General features: G+C 41.9%; 1 protein-coding gene across 3 annotated transcripts in view; it reads right to left on the bottom strand.

The window, feature by feature from the left end:
- The window catches only part of MIA3 (MIA SH3 domain ER export factor 3), a 220,057-nt gene that overhangs the window by 53,619 nt on the left and 145,482 nt on the right, over positions 1 to 20,956 (bottom strand). For all 3 annotated transcript variants that reach the window (XM_053712522.1, XM_053712523.1, XM_053712521.1), the window contains exons 15-20: positions 17,044 to 17,166; positions 16,782 to 16,893; positions 15,622 to 15,677; positions 13,235 to 13,325; positions 10,955 to 11,093; positions 105 to 206 (exon numbers count right to left, since the gene is read on the bottom strand). In XM_053712522.1, the coding sequence (XP_053568497.1) occupies positions 105 to 206; positions 10,955 to 11,093; positions 13,235 to 13,325; positions 15,622 to 15,677; positions 16,782 to 16,893; positions 17,044 to 17,166 (623 nt within the window). The remainder of the gene's footprint in view (positions 1 to 104; positions 207 to 10,954; positions 11,094 to 13,234; positions 13,326 to 15,621; positions 15,678 to 16,781; positions 16,894 to 17,043; positions 17,167 to 20,956) is intronic.

Below are 20,956 nucleotides of genomic sequence, written 5' to 3'. Positions count from 1 at the left end.
GTGGGGCTATTTCTCAACAGATTATCTACAATTTCACATCTTGGTTCATCTTAATTCACAGTAACCTTAAATATCAAACAGACGGGTAGGTGAAATGACATTACTTGTGTATTTTGACTTCTTCACTGGCGAGAATGGCTTTTTCATCTGCTACTGTGAGCTTTTCTTCTTTTTCCTGACGCTCATACTCCTCTTCAATTAGTTTCCTAGAATTAAAAAAAAAAAGTAGTAATAAAATACGTCTTTGTAATCTGCTAATCTTGTAAATCTAATCACATCAGAACTCTCCATGAAATAAAAATAATGAAACTATTAATAGGCTGCCAGAACTGCATTATATATAAACCTACTTTGCCTAACGCATGTCTGCCTTTCTTATACTCTCTGCAATTGTGGTTTTGATACTTTTAGAGTATTAAATTACGTTCTGGAAATGACAAATGAGTGAAAAGCACAATTACAGGGAGTATTGATGACAGCATGACCAGTCTACACAAAATAGAATGTAACTTTCAGTAGCTGTGTTCGCTCTGTCAATCAGGTTACAAATAATACAATACTATTTTTTTACTATATCAAAACACATCTTATTATGATCACACAGAGATTAAGATTATATTAAGAAATATTGTGGAGGGACAAATTAAAAACTGAATATACTGATCGGTTTTATTTATTTTTCTACCTGCTAATGTGGAGCATTCCAGTCATTCGGCCGAAGGAAAATGGAAATAGAAGATGATACAAGGGTATAGAGGTTCCTGAGGTTTATAAAAAAAAAAAACTACCGTCTTAAATTGAATTAAGGGCGGGTTGCGGACTCTCCATGCCAGGAAAGAAAGAAATTTATTAGGTAAGCATAAATTGTGTTTTCTTTCCTATGGCACGGAGACTCCACGATTCTATTCCAATTACTAGTGGGAACCAATATCCATGCTAGAGGACACAGAATGGAAGAGAGGGAGAACAAGAGAGGCAGACATAAACAGTAGGCACCACCGCTTGAAGAACTTTTCTCCGAAAGGAAGCCTCAGCCGAGGCAAAAGTATAAATTTGTAGAATTTGGATAAGGAATGCAATGAGGACCAAATGGCCGCTTTGCAGATTTGTTAAACAGAAGTTTCATTTTTGAAAGCCTAGGAAGAAGAAACAGACCTAGTGGTATGAGCCGTGATTCTCTCAGGGGCTGCTTTCCAGCTGTCTCACAAGCCAACACTTCTCAACCAGAGAAAAAGAAGTGGACTGCTGACCCTTACCAGAGAAAACAACGAACAAGGCAGATGATTGCCGAAAATCTTTAGTTGCTTGAAGGTAAAACATTTAAAGCACGCACAACATCCAACATCCATTCTGAGAAGAATGATTAGGACAAAAAGAAAGAACAATTTCCTGATTGATATTGCGATCCGATACTACCTTGGGAAGAAATCGCTACTTAGTATTAGAACCGCCTTATCCTCACGAAAAATAAGGTAAGGGGAATCACACTGCATTGCCGAAAGCTCGGAAACTCTGCGAGCAGAAGACATTAGCAAGGAGAAACAAAACTTTCTAAGGTAACGACTTAATATCAACTGTATGCATAGGCTCCAACGGAGCCTGCTGCAGAACTTTAAAAAACAAGGTTAAGGCTCCAAGGGGGAGCAACAGGTTTAAACACAGGCCTGAATCTGACCAAGGCCTGCACAAAAGATTGAACGTCTGGAAGATCAGCCAGACGTTTGTTTAAAAGAATAGACCGTGCAGAAATCTGACCCTTAAGAGTGCTGACTGATAAACCTTTCTCCAGGCCATCCTGAAGAAAAGACAAAACTCAAGGAAAACATCACCCTGCTCCAAGAGAAACCCTTTGATTCACACCAATAAAAAAGGTATTAACGCCATACCTTATGGTAAATCTTGCGAGTAACAGGCTTATGAGCCTGAAGCATGGTATCAATGACTTTCTCAGAAAAACCACGCCTAGCCAAGACTATGCGTTCAAACTCCAAACACCTTCAGAGAATCTAGATTTGGGAGGAGGAAGGGACCCAGAAGTAAAAGGTCCATTTTTTAAAAGGTAACATCCAAGGGGGGAAGAGATGACATCTTCACTAGCTCCACGAACCAGATCCTGCGAGACCAGGCAGGAGCTATTAGATCACAGACGCCCTCTCCTGCTTGATACGAGCAAAGACTTGAGGAAGTAGAGTAAACGGAGGGAACAGGTACGCAAGACTGAAGTTCCAAGGCACCACCAGAGCGGCTAGTGGATCTATTGATCTAGAACTGTACTTTGGAAGCTTGGCATTTAGCCGCAATGACATTGTGTCAACTCTGATACCCCCCACTTGAGAATTATCATTGTGAAAACCTCTGGGTGGAAAGCCCACTCCTTGGAAAGGTCTGCCTGCTCAGAAAATCTGCTTCCCAGTTGCCCACCCCTGGGATGCGGATGGCAGAGAGTAGATAATCGTGAGACTCAGCCCACTGGAGAATGTGAGTCACTTCCTTTATAGCTAATGAACTCCAAGTTCCTCCCTGGTGGTTAAAGTATGCTACCGAGGTGATGTTGTCCGATGAAAATTGCTCTCGACTCTAGGATGTCTATGGGAATAGAAGACTCTTAGAGTCCAAAGACCCTGAGCCTTTACAGAACCCTAAACTGCTCCTCAGCCTGAAAGGCTGGCGTCCGTGGTTACAAACACCCAGGATGGTCTCAGGAAGCATGTACCCCGAGACAGATGGTCCTGAGAAAACCATCACGAGAGAGAGTCTCAGAGCTATCCTCTGCGAGAGGTTCGAGTGGTCTCTGTTCCATTGTCTGAGCATGCATAACTGTAGTGATCTTAGATGGAACCGAGCTAAGGAATGATGTCCATGGAAGCAACCATCAGACCAATTACTTCAATACACTAAGCCACTGATAGACGGTAGAGGACTGAAGTGAAAGGCAAGAAGCTTGAAGTTTGGATTTTCTGACATCCATCATCTTCATGGACAGAGGATTTATAATCGTTCCTAAGAAACACACCCTGGTGTCTGGCACCAAGGAACTCTACTCCAGATTCACTTTCCACCCATGGGAATGTAGAATAGACAACAACATATCTGTATGAGATCTTGCTAACTGAACAGATGGTGCCTGAACCAAGATGTCGTCCAGGTATGGCACCACCACTATTCCCTGAGATCTGACCACCGCCAAAAGGGCCCCTAGAATTTTTGTAACGATTTGAGGAGCCGTAGCAAGGCCAAAAGGGAAGGGTAACAAACTGGAAGTGTTTGTCTAGAAATGCAAACCGCAGGAATTGGCGATGTTCCCTGTGAATGGGAACATGAAGATACACGTCCTTCAGGTCTATGATAGTCATGAACTGACCGCCCTGAGTCAAAGGCGACCCTTAGGTCTACCTTTCTTGTCCTGAAACTGCAAAAATGATTTCAGCCAGACCAGGACAAATAACGTCTTACCCTAAAAGGTAAAGCCAGAGATTGGACTTGAATGTTACATTTGCAGACCAAGATTTAGCCACAGAGCTCAACGGCAAATATAGATAATTTGGCTTCCAGCCCAACTACGTGCATGCTGGCATCACAGATAAAAATATTAGCCAGCTTTAGAGCCTTGCTCCTATCTTGTATCTCCTCTATGATAGTCTCTTCCGAAATTAGGTCGGAGGTGTCGTACCAATAAGAGGCTGCACCAGTAACAGTCGCTGCCTTTGAAAACCCTGAAACAGCAATCAGTCTCAGCCGAGTTTCAAACTTGCAATTTGTCACTTGCTAGGTAGGCCAGATAAAGACTAAGCTACAACAGCCTACTATTGTTGAAACATTTTTCTTAAGAGTCCAGATTCTTATCCATAAGATCCTAGAAAGAGGAATTATCCTCAAGGTTTGGATAGAGTTGAAATAGTGCCCTCTATCCTAGGCACTCCTCCTAGAAAACATTAGGAGTCTCCAAACACCAAGCCCACATCAATACTCAAAGAGGATAAAGGACAGAGAGATAAAATAAGGGTGTGCAATGTGATCACCACTAACAGGGGATCTGAAAGATAGAGAGCTCATGCTGAACATTGGCATTGAAAGAGGCAACGCCCACGAAACGGCCTCTTTCAACGCACTTAATTTAACTGCACCATGTTGGTCATGAGTATAATGCACCTACATCAGATATAAAAGCCGATAGGAGCAGTACACATATCAGGCTGACAAGCCGGCTGTCCACAATATGACTCTCATATCAGCGCTATAACATCCTCCAACAACGGCGGTTCTCTAGTTGCCGATTTTCATATTTACTTTCCACCAAGTGAAAAAACAGAATTTATGTTTACCTGATAAATTACTTTCTCCAACGGTGTGTCCGGTCCACGGCGTCATCCTTACTTGTGGGGATATTCTCTTCCCCAACAGGAAATGGCAAAGAGCCCAGCAAAGCTGGTCACATGATCCCTCCTAGGCTCCGCCTACCCCAGTCATTCGACCGACGTTAAGGAGGAATATTTGCATAGGAGAAACCATATGGTACCGTGGTGACTGTAGTTAAAGAAAATAAATTATCAGACCTGATTAAAAAAACCAGGGCGGGCCGTGGACCGGACACACCGTTGGAGAAAGTAATTTATCAGGTAAACATAAATTCTGTTTTCTCCAACATAGGTGTGTCCGGTCCACGGCGTCATCCTTACTTGTGGGAACCAATACCAAAGCTTTAGGACACGGATGAAGGGAGGGAGCAAATCAGGTCACCTAAATGGAAGGCACCACGGCTTGCAAAACCTTTCTCCCAAAAATAGCCTCAGAAGAAGCAAAAGTATCAAACTTGTAAAATTTGGTAAAAGTGTGCAGTGAAGACCAAGTCGCTGCCCTACATATCTGATCAACAGAAGCCTCGTTCTTGAAGGCCCATGTGGAAGCCACAGCCCTAGTGGAATGAGCCGTGATTCTTTCGGGAGGCTGCCGTCCGGCAGTCTCGTAAGCCAATCTGATGATGCCTTTAATCCAAAAAGAGAGAGAGGTAGAAGTTGCTTTTTGACCTCTCCTTTTACCGGAATAAACAACAAACAAGGAAGATGTTTGTCTAAAATCCTTTGTAGCATCTAAATAGAATTTTAGAGCGCGAACAACATCCAAATTGTGCAACAAACGTTCCTTCTTTGAAACTGGTTTCGGACACAGAGAAGGTACGATAATCTCCTGGTTAATGTTTTTGTTAGAAACAACTTTTGGAAGAAAACCAGGTTTAGTACGTAAAACCACCTTATCTGCATGGAACACCAGATAAGGAGGAGAACACTGCAGAGCAGATAATTCTGAAACTCTTCTAGCAGAAGAAATTGCAACTAAAAACAAAACTTTCCAAGATAATAACTTAATATCAACGGAATGTAAGGGTTCAAACGGAACCCCCTGAAGAACTGAAAGAACTAAGTTGAGACTCCAAGGAGGAGTCAAAGGTTTGTAAACAGGCTTGATTCTAACCAGAGCCTGAACAAAGGCTTGAACATCTGGCACAGCTGCCAGCTTTTTGTGAAGTAACACAGACAAGGCAGAAATCTGTCCCTTCAGGGAACTAGCAGATAATCCTTTTTCCAATCCTTCTTGAAGGAAGGATAGAATCTTAGGAATCTTAACCTTGTCCCAAGGGAATCCTTTAGATTCACACCAACAGATATATTTTTTCCAAATTTTGTGGTAAATCTTTCTAGTTACAGGCTTTCTGGCCTGAACAAGAGTATCGATAACAGAGTCTGAGAACCCTCGCTTCGATAAGATCAAGCGTTCAATCTCCAAGCAGTCAGCTGGAGTGAAACCAGATTCGGATGTTCGAACGGACCCTGAACAAGAAGGTCTCGTCTCAAAGGTAGCTTCCAAGGTGGAGCTGATGACATATTCACCAGATCTGCATACCAAGTCCTGCGTGGCCACGCAGGAGCTATCAAGATCACCGACGCCCTCTCCTGATTGATCCTGGCTACCAGCCTGGGGATGAGAGGAAACGGCGGGAACACATAAGCTAGTTTGAAGGTCCAAGGTGCTACTAGTGCATCCACTAGAGCCGCCTTGGGATCCCTGGATCTGGACCCGTAGCAAGGAACTTTGAAGTTCTGACGAGAGGCCATCAGATCCATGTCTGGAATGCCCCACAGCTGAGTGACTTGGGCAAAGATTTCCGGATGGAGTTCCCACTCCCCCGGATGCAATGTCTGACGACTCAGAAAATCCGCTTCCCAATTTTCCACTCCTGGGATGTGGATAGCAGACAGGTGGCAGGAGTGAGACTCCGCCCATAGAATGATTTTGGTCACTTCTTCCATCGCTAGGGAACTCCTTGTTCCCCCGATGGTTGATGTACGCAACAGTTGTCATGTTGTCTGATTGAAACCGTATGAACTTGGCCCTTGCTAGCTGAGGCCAAGCCTTGAGAGCATTGAATATCGCTCTCAGTTCCAGAATATTTATCGGTAGAAGAGATTCTTCCCGAGACCAAAGACCCTGAGCTTTCAGGGATCCCCAGACCGCGCCCCAGCCCATCAGACTGGCGTCGGTCGTGACGATGACCCACTCCGGTCTGCGGAATGTCATCCCTTGTGACAGGTTGTCCAGGGACAGCCACCAACGGAGTGAGTCTCTGGTCCTCTGATTTACTTGTATCTTCGGAGACAAGTCTGTATAGTCCCCATTCCACTGACTGAGCATGCACAGTTGTAATGGTCTTAGATGAATGCGCGCAAAAGGAACTATGTCCATTGCCGCTACCATCAAACCGATCACTTCCATGCACTGCGCTATGGAAGGAAGAGGAACGGAATGAAGTATCCGACAAGAGTCTAGAAGTTTTGTTTTTCTGGCCTCTGTCAGAAAAATCCTCATTTCTAAGGAGTCTATTATTGTTCCCAAGAAGGGAACCCTTGTTGACGGAGATAGAGAACTCTTTTCCACGTTCACTTTCCATCCGTGAGATCTGAGAAAGGTCAGGACAATGTCCGTGTGAGCCTTTGCTTGAGGAAGGGACGACGCTTGAATCAGAATGTCGTCCAAGTAAGGTACTACCGCAATGCCCCTTGGTCTTAGCACAGCTAGAAGGGACCCTAGTACCTTTGTGAAAATCCTTGGAGCAGTGGCTAATCCGAAAGGAAGCGCCACGAACTGGTAATGCTTGTCCAGGAATGCGAACCTTAGGAACCGATGATGTTCCTTGTGGATAGGAATATGTAGATACGCATCCTTTAAATCCACTGTGGTCATGAATTGACCTTCCTGGATGGAAGGAAGAATAGTTCGAATGGTTTCCATCTTGAACGATGGAACCTTGAGAAACTTGTTTAAGATCTTGAGATCTAAGATTGGTCTGAACGTTCCCTCTTTTTTGGGAACTATGAACAGATTGGAGTAGAACCCCATCCCTTGTTCTCTTAATGGAACAGGATGAATCACTCCCATTTTTAACAGGTCTTCTACACAATGTAAGAATGCCTGTCTTTTTATGTGGTCTGAAGACAACTGAGACCCGTGGAACCTCCCCCTTGGGGGAAGCCCCTTGAATTCCAGAAGATAACCTTGGGAGACTATTTCTAGCGCCCAAGGATCCAGAACATCTCTTGCCCAAGCCTGAGCGAAGAGAGAGAGTCTGCCCCCCACCAGATCCGATCCCGGATCGGGGGCCAACATTTCATGCTGTCTTGGTAGCAGTGGCAGGTTTCTTGGCCTGCTTTCCCTTGTTCCAGCCTTGCATTGGTCTCCAAGCTGGCTTGGCTTGAGAAGTATTACCCTCTTGCTTAGAGGACGTAGCACTTTGGGCTGGTCCATTTCTACGAAAGGGACGAAAATTAGGTTTATTTTTTGCCTTGAAAGGCCGATCCTGAGGAAGGGCGTGGCCCTTACCCCCAGTGATATCAGAGATAATCTCTTTCAAGTCAGGGCCAAACAGCGTTTTCCCCTTGAAAGGAATGTTAAGTAGCTTGTTCTTGGAAGACGCATCAGCTGACCAAGATTTCAACCAAAGCGCTCTGCGCGCCACAATAGCAAACCCAGAATTCTTAGCCGCTAACCTAGCCAATTGCAAAGTGGCGTCTAGGGTGAAAGAATTAGCCAATTTGAGAGCATTGATTCTGTCCATAATCTCCTCATAAGGAGGAGAATCACTATCGACCGCCTTTATCAGCTCATCGAACCAGAAACATGCGGCTGTAGCTACAGGGACAATGCATGAAATTGGTTGTAGAAGGTAACCCTGCTGAACAAACATCTTTTTAAGTAAACCTTCTAATTTTTTATCCATAGGATCTTTGAAAGCACAACTATCCTCTATGGGTATAGTGGTGCGTTTGTTTAAAGTGGAAACCGCTCCCTCGACCTTGGGGACTGTCTGCCATAAGTCCTTTCTGGGGTCGACCATAGGAAACAATTTTTTAAATATGGGGGGAGGGACGAAAGGAATGCCGGGCCTTTCCCATTCTTTATTGACAATGTCCGCCACCCGCTTGGGTATAGGAAAAGCTTCTGGGAGCCCCGGGACCTCTAGGAACTTGTCCATTTTACATAGTTTCTCTGGGATGACCAACTTGTCACAATCATCCAGAGTGGATAATACCTCCTTAAGCAGAATGCGGAGATGTTCCAACTTAAATTTAAACGTAATCACATCAGGTTCAGCTTGTTGAGAAATGTTCCCTGAATCAGTAATTTCTCCCTCAGACAAAACCTCCCTGGCCCCATCAGACTGGGTTAGGGGCCCTTCAGAACCATTATTATCAGCGTCGTCATGCTCTTCAGTATCTAAAACAGAGCAGTCGCGCTTACGCTGAGAAGTGTTCATTTTGGCTAAAATGTTTTTGACAGAATTATCCATTACAGCCGTTAATTGTTGCATAGTAAGGAGTATTGGCGCGCTAGATGTACTAGGGGCCTCCTGAGTGGGCAAGACTCGTGTAGACGAAGGAGGGAATGATGCAGTACCATGCTTACTCCCCTCACTTGAGGAATCATCTTGGGCATCATTGTCATTGTCACATAAATCACATTTATTTAAATGAATGGGAATTCTGGCTTCCCCACATTCAGAACACAGTCTATCTGGTAGTTCAGACATGTTAAACAGGCATAAACTTGATAACAAAGTACAAAGAACGTTTTAAAATAAAACCGTTACTGTCACTTTAAATTTTAAACTGAACACACTTTATTACTGCAATTGCGAAAAAACATGAAGGAATTGTTCAAAATTCACCAAATTTTCACCACAGTGTCTTAAAGCCTTAAAAGTATTGCACACCAAATTTGGAAGCTTTAACCCTTAAAATAACGGAACCGGAGCCGTTTTTAACTTTAACCCCTTTACAGTCCCTGGTATCTGCTTTGCTGAGACCCAACCAAGCCCAAAGGGGAATACGATACCAAATGACGCCTTCAGAAAGTCTTTTCTAAGTATCAGAGCTCCTCTCACATGCGACTGCATGTCATGCCTCTCAAAAACAAGTGCGCAACACCGGCGCGAAAATGAGGCTCTGCCTATGATTTGGGAAAGCCCCTAAAGAATAAGGTGTCTAAAACAGTGCCTGCCGATATTATTATATCAAAATACCCAGAATAAATGATTCCTCAAGGCTAAATATGTGTTAATAATGAATCGATTTAGCCCAGAAAAAGTCTACAGTCTTAATAAGCCCTTGTGAAGCCCTTATTTACGATCTTAATAAACATGGCTTACCGGATCCCATAGGGAAAATGACAGCTTCCAGCATTACATCGTCTTGTTAGAATGTGTCATACCTCAAGCAGCAAGAGACTGCTCACTGTTCCCCCAACTGAAGTTAATTGCTCTCAACAGTCCTGTGTGGAACAGCCATGGATTTTAGTGACGGTTGCTAAAATCATTTTCCTCATACAAACAGAAATCTTCATCTCTTTTCTGTTTCTGAGTAAATAGTACATACCAGCACTATTTCAAAATAACAAACTCTTGATTGAATAATAAAAACTACAGTTAAACACTAAAAAACTCTAAGCCATCTCCGTGGAGATGTTGCCTGTACAACGGCAAAGAGAATGACTGGGGTAGGCGGAGCCTAGGAGGGATCATGTGACCAGCTTTGCTGGGCTCTTTGCCATTTCCTGTTGGGGAAGAGAATATCCCCACAAGTAAGGATGACGCCGTGGACCGGACACACCTATGTTGGAGAAAATATGCGATTTTACACAAACCCACTTCTTAGGAAGCTTCCTAGCATAGCAATCACACTGTTGCGATCGGGGATAGCAGAGGGAGGGAAACAACTAACAGGCATAATGGCCAGAACACAAATGGCCATAACTGGTTCACAAATCACTGGCGCTCAATTAACTGCGCCATAACAGTCTCTAAATAAGCTCACTTGCAATAAAAGAGAGTAAAATAAATAAAAACCCAAAAAACGTTGAGCCTGTTGCCCTGACACCCGGTCCCACACACAGATACAGCCTGGGCTATCAGTAGAGTTGCCCGGCAAGGATGCAGCAAAATCCCTGACCCTGGCAGAAAGCCAGATAGCTTCTCTGCCACAAAATATCCCTAAACAGCGGTTATATAAAGAAAATACAAACCCTTTCAGAGGGTAGCAGGTCCCACTAGGTCCTTGAATAACATTGCAGTCCTTCCTCAGAAATAAACTCCTGTCTTGTGAAGTAAATAAGAAAAGACTTACCCTCCAGGGTCTTCTGCTGTGGAGCAATCACAGCAGCTTCAGGTCAGGTCAGGGACCTGAAGATACAAGAAAAACAGAGTAACCAACCCTGGTTTTCTATATAAGGGGTAGCATACATTGTTGAGTTAAAATAAGGACTACCTTACCGAACTCCAACTGCTAATAGCCACAGACACAGCATTGCCCCAATCCTTGCTTCCAGGGAACAGTACACACCTACACATATATATATATATATATACACACACACACACACACACACATTCTATATATTGTATACTTACTTTTGCAATGCCATTTCCTCTTCCTGGTAGATCTCCTTAAGAATCTTCACTTTCTGGCTTAAGGCTTTGCATTCTTTTTCCAGCTGTGTCTTGTCTATCTGCAAGGTGCTACTGTCGTGTTGCAGCTTTTTTATTTGTTCTGAGACAGAATAAGAAGAAAGAAAAATCAGTTTACTTCGGAACAAGAGAATAAAAATATTTTCTCTGTACAAAATGTATTACAGAACTAAGTTGTGCAGCCAACTTTGTTAGCTTCAAGTTACATTTTAACAGCTTTTACTTTCTTTTTTCATGGAAAAAATGTTCCCACTAGTAATTGAGGACGTTGTGAACTTACCATATCTTAGGAAAGAAACAGTGCTTTAATAATGTTTGTTTACTTGTAACATAAAATGGCTAACAAATTAAAAGAACTGATTTGTTGAAAATGGTTGTAATACAATATTAAATTATAAACAAACTTGGAGGAAACAATATTTACATACAACAGCAATAAGAAAAATAATTTGGTTATAAAAAAAAAACTATGGTTAAATATTAGATGATCCAGATGATAAGGCCAAGGTGGCAAACACAAACTTTATAAAATTAAAGCTTGACAAATCTCAGGAGCCGCGGCTGATAAAATTCTACTTATGGCTTATAACATTTTGGATGTCTCTAAATTGTCCACTTTATTCATAACCCCTTAAGGACTGGGCATTTCAGACTGAAACTTCCCCCAAAAAACAGAGCATTTTTAGAATTTTTGCCATCACTTCCTTTTAAAAAGAAAGAGCCTATATTTACCTATCAAAACTATATTTTTTTAGTAGACAGCCCAAAGTATTTATCTAGGCCCATTTTGGTATATTTCATGCCACCATTTCACCGCCATATGTGTTAAAAAAAAAAAAAACACAAATTTTAGGTTTCTCATTGGAATTATTTACAAACAGCTTGTGCAATCATGGCACAAATGGTTGTAAAAGCTTCTCTTGGATCTCCTTTGTTCAGAAATAGCAGACATATGGCTTTGCCATTGCTTTTTGGTAATTAGAAAGCCGCTAATTGAAGCTGCACATCACATGTTTATTATTCACATCAGTGAAGGAGTTATTCAGGTAGCTTGTAAAGTTAATTTTAGCTTTAGTGTAGAGATTACCCTCCCACCTGACACTTCCCACCACCTGATCCCTCTCTTCCCCTCCCCCCAATGATCACCCCATCTTAAAAGGACACTAAACCCACATTTTTTCTTTCACGATTCAGATAGAGCATGCAATTTTAAGAACCTTTCTAATTTACTCCTATTATCATTTTTTCTTTGTTCTCTTGCTATCTTTATTTAAAAAGCAGGAATGTTGATGCATAGGAGTCGGCCCATTTTTGGTTGAGAACCTGGGTTATGCTTGCTCATTGGTGTCAGCTACCAATAAGCGCTATCCATGGTGCTGAACCTAAAATGGGCTGGCTGCTAAGATTTACATTCCTGCTTTTTAAAGTGAAACAAATAAAGGGGACTTTCATTCATGAAGTATAAGATACTTCATGTAGAAAGCTCCTTTATTTGTTACAATCAATCACCGTTTTTAGCTGCTACAGCAGGTATTACTAGGTAAAATCACTAACAAAAAGTAGAAGAGAGGTTTAAAGCTAGCGGTCGGAAAGTGACAGTCTATTTAAAAAGATAATCTCTTTATTACTTATTCCCCAGTTTTGCATAATCAACACTTATATTGATACACGTTTTACCTCTATGATTACCTTGTATCTAAGCCTCTGCAGACTTCCCCCCCTTATATTAGTTATTTTTACAAAAACTTGCATTTCAGCCAATTAGTGCTGATTCATGCATAACTCCACAGGAGTGAGCACAGTGTTACATATAAGGCATATGTGAACTAGCACTGTCTAGCTGTGAACAGCTAATACAATACACTGAGATAAGAGGTGGCCTTCAAGAGCTTAGAAATCAGTCTGCCAGCCCACCTAGGTGTAGCACTCAACAAAGAATACCAAGAGAAAGTAAATTGGAATGTTGTTTCAGATTGCATGCGCTAGCTGAATCATGAAAGTTTAATTTTTACTTTACTGTCCCTTGAAATACTCTTTTCCTGGGTGGCATATGAGTAGCTATAATTTAGAGGTCTAATACATCTTCATAGTGCATCATATTATTATTGCTGCATACTATATAAAAGTTGAGTACTTTGTCTATAGCATTTGTTAATAATAAATAACTTTAATCCTAATTTCAAGAACAGCTTCTGTAATTTCTACAGACCTTTCCAATCCTACCTTCTAGTTCATGCCGTGCAGTAATCTCATCGGATAGTTTTTTTTGGTAAAGTTCCTTTTCCTCTTTAAGGATAGACAATGTGGTTTTTACCTAAGGCACAAAATTATGTATGAATGAAAAAGGGGTTGTGCATCCAATAAAAATATTTGCTGAAAAACACCGTAATCAAAAAAACTCTTCAAATAAAGCAGTCTGGTGTACCGTGACAGAATATGCCTTTTCTGTTTTTTTGTTTGTTTTAAAAAGTGATAAATACAATAAAATATTCAATAATGCTGTAAAAAAACATGAATTCAACACTAGTTTAAGTACTTTGTTTTAAAGGTACAAAAATGAATTAAAACAAAATAAAATAGCGTTCATTGTGTTGCCAATTATACAGAAATACTTCTTTCCAATGGCATGGAGAGTTCATGATTTCATTCCAATTACTAGTGGGTGTTTATTAACCAGGAGACCTTACTGCGCAAATCACTTCTGCGGTTTTCTTAGAGGAAATCTAAGAACATATCATGCTAAGGTTTCCGACTCTGCTAAATCTGCGTTAGTCAGTCTCTCTCAGTTTTCTGAGGGTGAAATTTCTGACTCTGAGACTGTGGGAGCTAGTACTGCAGATCCAGGAGAGGTAAATTTTAGATTTAAGCTGGAGCACCTCCGTTTGCTCTTGAAGGAGGTCCTGGCTACTCTGGAGGACTAACTCTACTATCACTGAGGCTCCTAAGAGATCTAATAAGCTTAACAGGGTGTTTGATGTCAAACCTTCATCTGTGGAGGTAATTCCCTGTTCCAGACCGTATGTCGGAAATTATAGCTCAGGAATGGGAAAGCCAGGGATACCTTTTTCCCCGTCCCCCGTTTTCAAGAAATTGTTTCCTGTTGCTGACTCTGTACGTGACTCTTGGCGCACTGTACCTAAGGTAGACTGATCTATCTCTACTCTAGCCAAAAGAACTACTATCCCTATTGAAGATAGCTCTTCTGTCAAGGATCCTATGGATAAGAATCTGGAAGCTTACTTAAGAAAGATGTACATTCATCAGGGGTTATAATGGCAACCAGTTGCAAGTGTGATGCCTTGTCTGACCTCATTTCCGAAGAAACTACTATAGAGGAGATCCAGGATAGGATCAAGGCTCTAAAGCTGGCTAATACTTTTATCTGTGATGCCAGCATGCAAGTGGTCAGACTGGGAGCCAAGAATTCTAGCCTTGCAGTTCTAGCACGCAGAGCTCTGTGGTTAAAATCTCGGTCTGCAGATGTAACATCCAAATCTATACTTCTGTCTTTACCTTTGAAGGGCAAGACTTTAATTGGTCCTGGTCTGGCTGAGATAATTTCCAAAATTACTGGTGGAAAGGGATCTTTCCTACCTCAGGACAAGAATAGACCTAAGAGTTGCCTGAATTCTAACTTTCGTTCCTTTCCTAACTTAAAGGTACAAAAGTCTTCCTTTTCTTCTTCCAAGCTAGAGCAATACAGGACCTCATGGAGGTCCAGTCAGACTTGGAATAAGGGGAAGCAAAACAAAAAAAATCTTCAGCTGATTCTAAATTAGCATGAAAGGGCCATCCCCGATCCAGTCTTGGATCAAGTAGGGGGCATGCTTTCCTTTTTTCAGCAGGCTTGGTTCTGCGATGTCCCAGATCCTTGAGCTGTGGAAGTAGTATCCCAGCGATACAGGATATGATTCAAGTCTTGCCCCCCCAGGGGCAGATTTATCCTGTCAAGGTTATCTGCAAACTAGGTGAAGAGAGAGCCCTTCTTAAACTGCGGAAAGGACCTATCTTCCCTGGAAGTCATTGTGACAGTTCCTGTAGCGGAACAGGTTCAAGGATTTTGGTTCCCAAAAAAAAAGAGGGAACTTCTCAGGTAAGCGTAAGGGACAGAAGGCCACTTCTACTACCCTCTCTCTCTGGTTGAGAAGTGTTATTGGGTTGGCCTATGAGACAGCACTTCTATTTCCATTTTCCTTCAGCCGAATGACTGGGTAACATGGGTAATGGGAGTGGCACTTAACAGCCCTGCTGGGGTGTTCTTTGCCTCCTCCTGCTAGCCAGAAGTTGAAAGGCTGTACAAAACGCAGAAGTGATTGGAACAGTAAGGTCTACTGGTAAATAAACACCACTAGTAATTGGAATGAAATTGTGGACTCTCCATGCCAGGAAAGAAATTTATCAGGTAAGCATAAATTTGGTTTTCAATGCTTTGCTAATGCCACTAAAGGAACATGAATAATTTAAGGAATTGGACTGAATAAGAAAAATTTCATTTCTTGATGGGATGGGTTACAGCATGTAGAATTAATGACCACACTTTGCTTTACAATTTGTTTAAAACAGCGCTTATGTTGTATAAAACTGCAGACTTGCAAATACAAGACACATACCCTTGAAACGTCCATCATTTGCTTGATATGCACCTTCATCTTCTCCTTGCGTTTATCTATAACAAATAAATTATGTTATTTATGTGCAGATATTTATAATTTTTATGGCTGTCCGAGAGTATTTTAACACAAAGCCAGTATCAGAATAGGGCAGGATTTGAGCATATTAAGTCAGTGATGGGGCAGGAACAATTACCAGCCTTTTAAGAGTAGAGGCGTACAAAATATCTTCCGCAAAACCTCACCATTTACTTGAGTTCTACATACAGTCTAGGACAGCGATCATGAACCTATGGAACACGTGCCACAGTTGGCACACAGAAGCATCTCTGTTGGCATGGAAGCCATAAGTTCACAAAGATAGCGGGCACTGTTCCCTAAGACTGTGGCCTAAAAATAACGCTGCACTAAGGGGTGCAGAAGTTAAGCGGGAAATATAACAAACTGTTGAGACCACCCTCCTGCCTGCAAAGCTTGTGAAGTCTGGCAAGTAATTTTATTGTATTAATGCTGGTCTCTATCTACTAGTTTGGCACTATGGGCTACATTTCTTTAGCCGCTGGCGTTTTTTTTTTTTTGGCCCTGTTTTCCCACTTTTAATACAGAGAGAGGAAACTCAGAGTAGTGTGCTACTTACAGAGATTAAGTAGAATTGCATAATAAAAAGACAATACAACAGCACACTCCAATTTCAAATATGCAGAATATTTTTTTCTGGCAAATTTATTCCCCCCCCATTTGCTGGGCCACTGTATCATGTGACAGCCATCAGCCAATCACATACTAGTATACGTATACACTGTGAACTTGTGCACACACTCACTAAGAGCTGGTGCTTCCGAAAGTGTGTATATAAAAAGACTGTGCATGATTTGATAATGGAAGTAAATTAGGAAGTCTCTTAAAGCTGCATGCTCTTTCTGAATCATAAAAGTTTAATTTTGACTTTAGTGTCCCTTAAATTAGCTCAGATAATTGTAGGAAGTGTTTTTATATAAACACAAAAAAGTTCTTCATCACTGGTCTAGGCGGACTAAATAAATAGCAGTCTTTAAGCAGCTATACAAGCTATGTCATGTTATTTCCTAATCAGTTGTTATACCACAAGGACAAAAGTCAATTAAACCTATTAGTACAGTACATAAACAACAACTAGGCACCTGTAATTTCTCCATTCACCAGCTCCCCATCGGCTTGATGACAACCTCCATCTTCTCCAGCACAAGTGTCCTCTTCAAGATGCTTCAGCTGCATAATGCAGGCAGTCAAAACCTATAAATAAAAAGCAGCTATCGTATAACTGCACTACAGCCCAAATATAGTTCTGCCTAGGTGTGGTTTGCAAAAAAAAACAATCATATTTTGTCTTGTACATGATAAACCCAGTTTTTGGAGAAGTGTTTTCAGTTTAAGAGAACTCACCTCAATCTCATTTTCTTTGTGCGCCAGCGTTTCCTTCAAATCTTCGTGAGATTTCTGTTGAAGCTTGATTTGCTCATCTAGCTCCCTTTGTCTCTCCCTCCATCTGTCCGCTTCTTTCAGTAGCTAAAACACAGGAATTGTGCAATTATTTGCAACCTGTAGACTGGGCTCTCCGAAGCAGGGCCCTCTTCCTCCTGTACTAGATTTGTTTAGTTTTGTTTTTATCACAAATCCTTTTCATTGTATACCCTGATCACTGTACCCAGCGCTATGGAATTTGGCGGCACTATACAAATAAATGATAATAATAACTTTACTCTAGTAAATAGGCCCAATAATACAAACATCCATCTTTCTAGTCAATGAACACACTGGTATGTTTGTCTTAATGCCAAATTTCACAAACAGCTCGTTAACTTGTGTTTACTATAATTAACCTCTTCCTGTTGAAAAGTAGTCATTATCGTGAAGCGCAGAAACCAGATTCTCATTTTAACACACGGACTGTAATTTTCAGTTTTATTACCAATATAAATTACAACAGCAGTGATGCATTACCCTTGCATTTGTAGATTGCTAAAACAAAATGAAGGCTGTAATTACTGCAGTCGTGACAATAGAAGAGAATGGCACTGCTAACCATAAACACTGTGCAAGTTCCAGAGGCTCAGAGATTCTGGCAGTGAGGTCATTTAATAGCATAGTGTATTGTATTTGTGTGTATTTAACCAATGATACAGTGTTTAAACAACCAGTAATTCCTAAATGCACTTAAAGGGACAGTCTAGTCAAAATTAAACTTTCATGATTCAGATAGAGCATGTCATTTTTAACAACTTTCCATTTTACTTTTATCATCAAATTTGCTTTGTTCTCTTGGTATATTTTGTTGAAAACAGAATTTATGCTTACCTGATAAATTACTTTCTCCAACGGTGTGTCCGGTCCACGGCGTCATCCTTACTTGTGGGATATTCTCTTCCCCAACAGGAAATGGCAAAGAGTCCCAGCAAAGCTGGTCACATGATCCCTGCTAGGCTCCGCCCACCCCAGTCATTCGACCGACGGACAGGAGGAAATATATATAGGAGAAACCATATGATACCGTGGTGACTGTAGTTAGAGAAAATAATTCATTAGACCTGATTAAAAAACCAGGGCGGGCCGTGGACCGGACACACCGTTGGAGAAAGTAATTTATCAGGTAAGCATAAATTCTGTTTTCTCCAACATTGGTGTGTCCGGTCCACGGCGTCATCCTTACTTGTGGGAACCAATACCAAAGCTTTAGGACACGGATGAAGGGAGGGAGCAAATCAGGTCACCTAAATGGAAGGCACCACGGCTTGCAAAACCTTTCTCCCAAAAATAGCCTCCGAAGAAGCAAAAGTATCAAATTTGTAAAATTTGGCAAAAGTGTGCAGTGAAGACCAAGTCGCTGCCTTACATATCTGGTCAACAGAAGCCTCGTTCTTGAAGGCCCATGTGGAAGCTACAGCCCTAGTGGAGTGAGCTGTGATTCTTTCAGGAGGCTGCCGTCCGGATAATGCTTTTAAGCCAAAAGGAAAGAGAGGTAGAAGTCGCTTTTTGACCTCTCCTTTTACCAGAATAAACAACAAACAAGGAAGATGTTTGTCTGAAATCTTTAGTAGCCTCTAAATAGAATTTTAGAGCACGGACTACGTCCAAATTGTGTAACAAACGTTCCTTCTTTGAAACTGGATTCGGACACAAAGAAGGTACAACTATCTCCTGGTTAATATTTTTGTTGGAAACAACTTTCGGAAGAAAACCAGGCTTAGTACGCAAAACCACCTTATCTGCATGGAACACCAGATAGGGCGGAGAACACTGCAGAGCAGATAACTCTGAAACTCTTCTAGCAGAAGAAATTGCAACCAAAAACAAAACTTTCCAAGATAATAACTTAATATCTACGGAATGTAAGGGTTCAAACGGAACCCCTTGAAGAACTGAAAGAACAAGATTTAGACTCCAGGGAGGAGTCAAAGGTCTGTAAACAGGCTTGATCCTAACCAGAGCCTGAACAAATGCTTGAACATCTGGCACAGCTGCCAGTCTTTTGTGAAGTAAAACAGATAAAGCAGAGATCTGTCCCTTCAGAGAACTTGCAGATAATCCTTTCTCCAAACCTTCTTGTAGAAAGGATAGAATCTTAGGAATTTTTATCTTGTTCCATGGGAATCCTTTAGATTCACACCAACAGATATTTTTTCCATATTTTTTGGTAAATTTTTCTAGTTACAGGCTTTCTAGCCTGAATCAGAGTATCTATTACAGAATCTGAAAACCCACGCTTTGATAAAATCAAGCGTTCAATCTCCAAGCCGTCAGTTGGAGGGAAACCAGATTCGGATGTTCGAATGGACCCTGAACAAGAAGGTCCTGTCTCAAAGGTAGCTTCCATGGTGGAGCCGATGACATATTCACCAGGTCTGCATACCAAGTCCTGCGTGGCCACGCAGGAGCTATCAAGATCACCGAGGCCCTCTCCTGATTGATCCTGGCTACCAGCCTGGGGATGAGAGGAAACGGTGGGAATACATAAGCTAGGTTGAAGGTCCAAGGTGCTACTAGTGCATCTACTAGAGTCGCCTTGGAATCCCTGGATCTGGACCTGTAGCAAGGAACCTTGAAGTTCTGACGAGACGCCATCAGATCCATGTCTGGAATGCCCCATAATTGAGTTATTTGGGCAAAGATTTCCGGATGGAGTTCCCACTCCCCCGGATGGAATGTCTGACGACTCAGAAAATCCGCTTCCCAATTTTCCACTCCTGGGATGTGGATCGCAGACAAGTGGCAGGAGTGATCCTCCGCCCATTGAATTATCTTGGTCACTTCTTTCATCGCCAGGGAACTCCTTGTTGATGATTGATATATGCAACGGTCGTCATGTTGTCTGACTGAAACCTTATGAATTTGGCCTTTGCTAGTTGAGGCCAAGCTCTGAGAGCATTGAATATCGCTCTCAGTTCCAGAATGTTTATCGGGAGAAGAGACTCTTCCCGAGACCATAGACCCTGAGCTTTCAGGGATTCCCAGACCGCGCCCCAGCCCACTAGGCTGGCGTCGGTCGTGACAATGACCCACTCTGGTCTGCGGAAGCTCATTCCCTGTGACAGATTGTCCAGGGTCAGCCACCAATGGAGTGAATCTCTGGTCTTTTGATCTACTTGAATCGTCGGAGACAAGTTTGTATAATCCCCATTCCACTGTCTGAGTATGCACAGTTGTAATGGTCTTAGATGAATTTGTGCAAAAGGAACTATGTCCATTGTTGCAACCATCAATCCTATTACTTCCATGCACTGCGCTATGGAAGGACGAGGAACAGAATGAAGTACTTGACAAGAGCTTAGAAGTTTTGATTTTCTGACCTCTGTCAGAAAAATCCTCATTTCTAAGGAATCTATTATTGTTCCCAAGAAGGGAAGTCTTGTTGACGGGGACAGAGAACTTTTTTCTTTGTTCACCTTCCATCCGTGAGATCTGAGAAAGGCTAGGACGATGTCCGTATGAGCCTTTGCTTTTGACAGGGACGACGCTTGAATCAGGATGTCGTCCAAGTAAGGTACTACTGCAATGCCCCTTGGTCTTAGAACCGCTAGAAGGGACCCTAGTACCTTTGTGAAAATCCTTGGAGCAGTGGCTAATCCGAATGGAAGTGCCACAAACTGGTAATGCTTGTCCAGAAAAGCGAACCTTAGGAACTGATGATGTTCCTTGTGGATAGGAATATGTAGGTACGCATCCTTTAAATCCACGGTAGTCATAAATTGATTTTCCTGGATAGTAGGTAGGATCGTTCGAATAGTTTCCATTTTGAACGATGGTACCCTGAGAAATTTGTTTAGGATCTTTAGATCCAAAATTGGTCTGAATGTTCCCT

This window comes from Bombina bombina, chromosome 4 (genome assembly GCF_027579735.1).
Source record: "Bombina bombina isolate aBomBom1 chromosome 4, aBomBom1.pri, whole genome shotgun sequence".
In the NCBI taxonomy this organism is placed as follows: Eukaryota; Metazoa; Chordata; class Amphibia; order Anura; family Bombinatoridae; genus Bombina; species Bombina bombina.
This window is presented reverse-complemented; position numbering and strand designations above follow the sequence as displayed.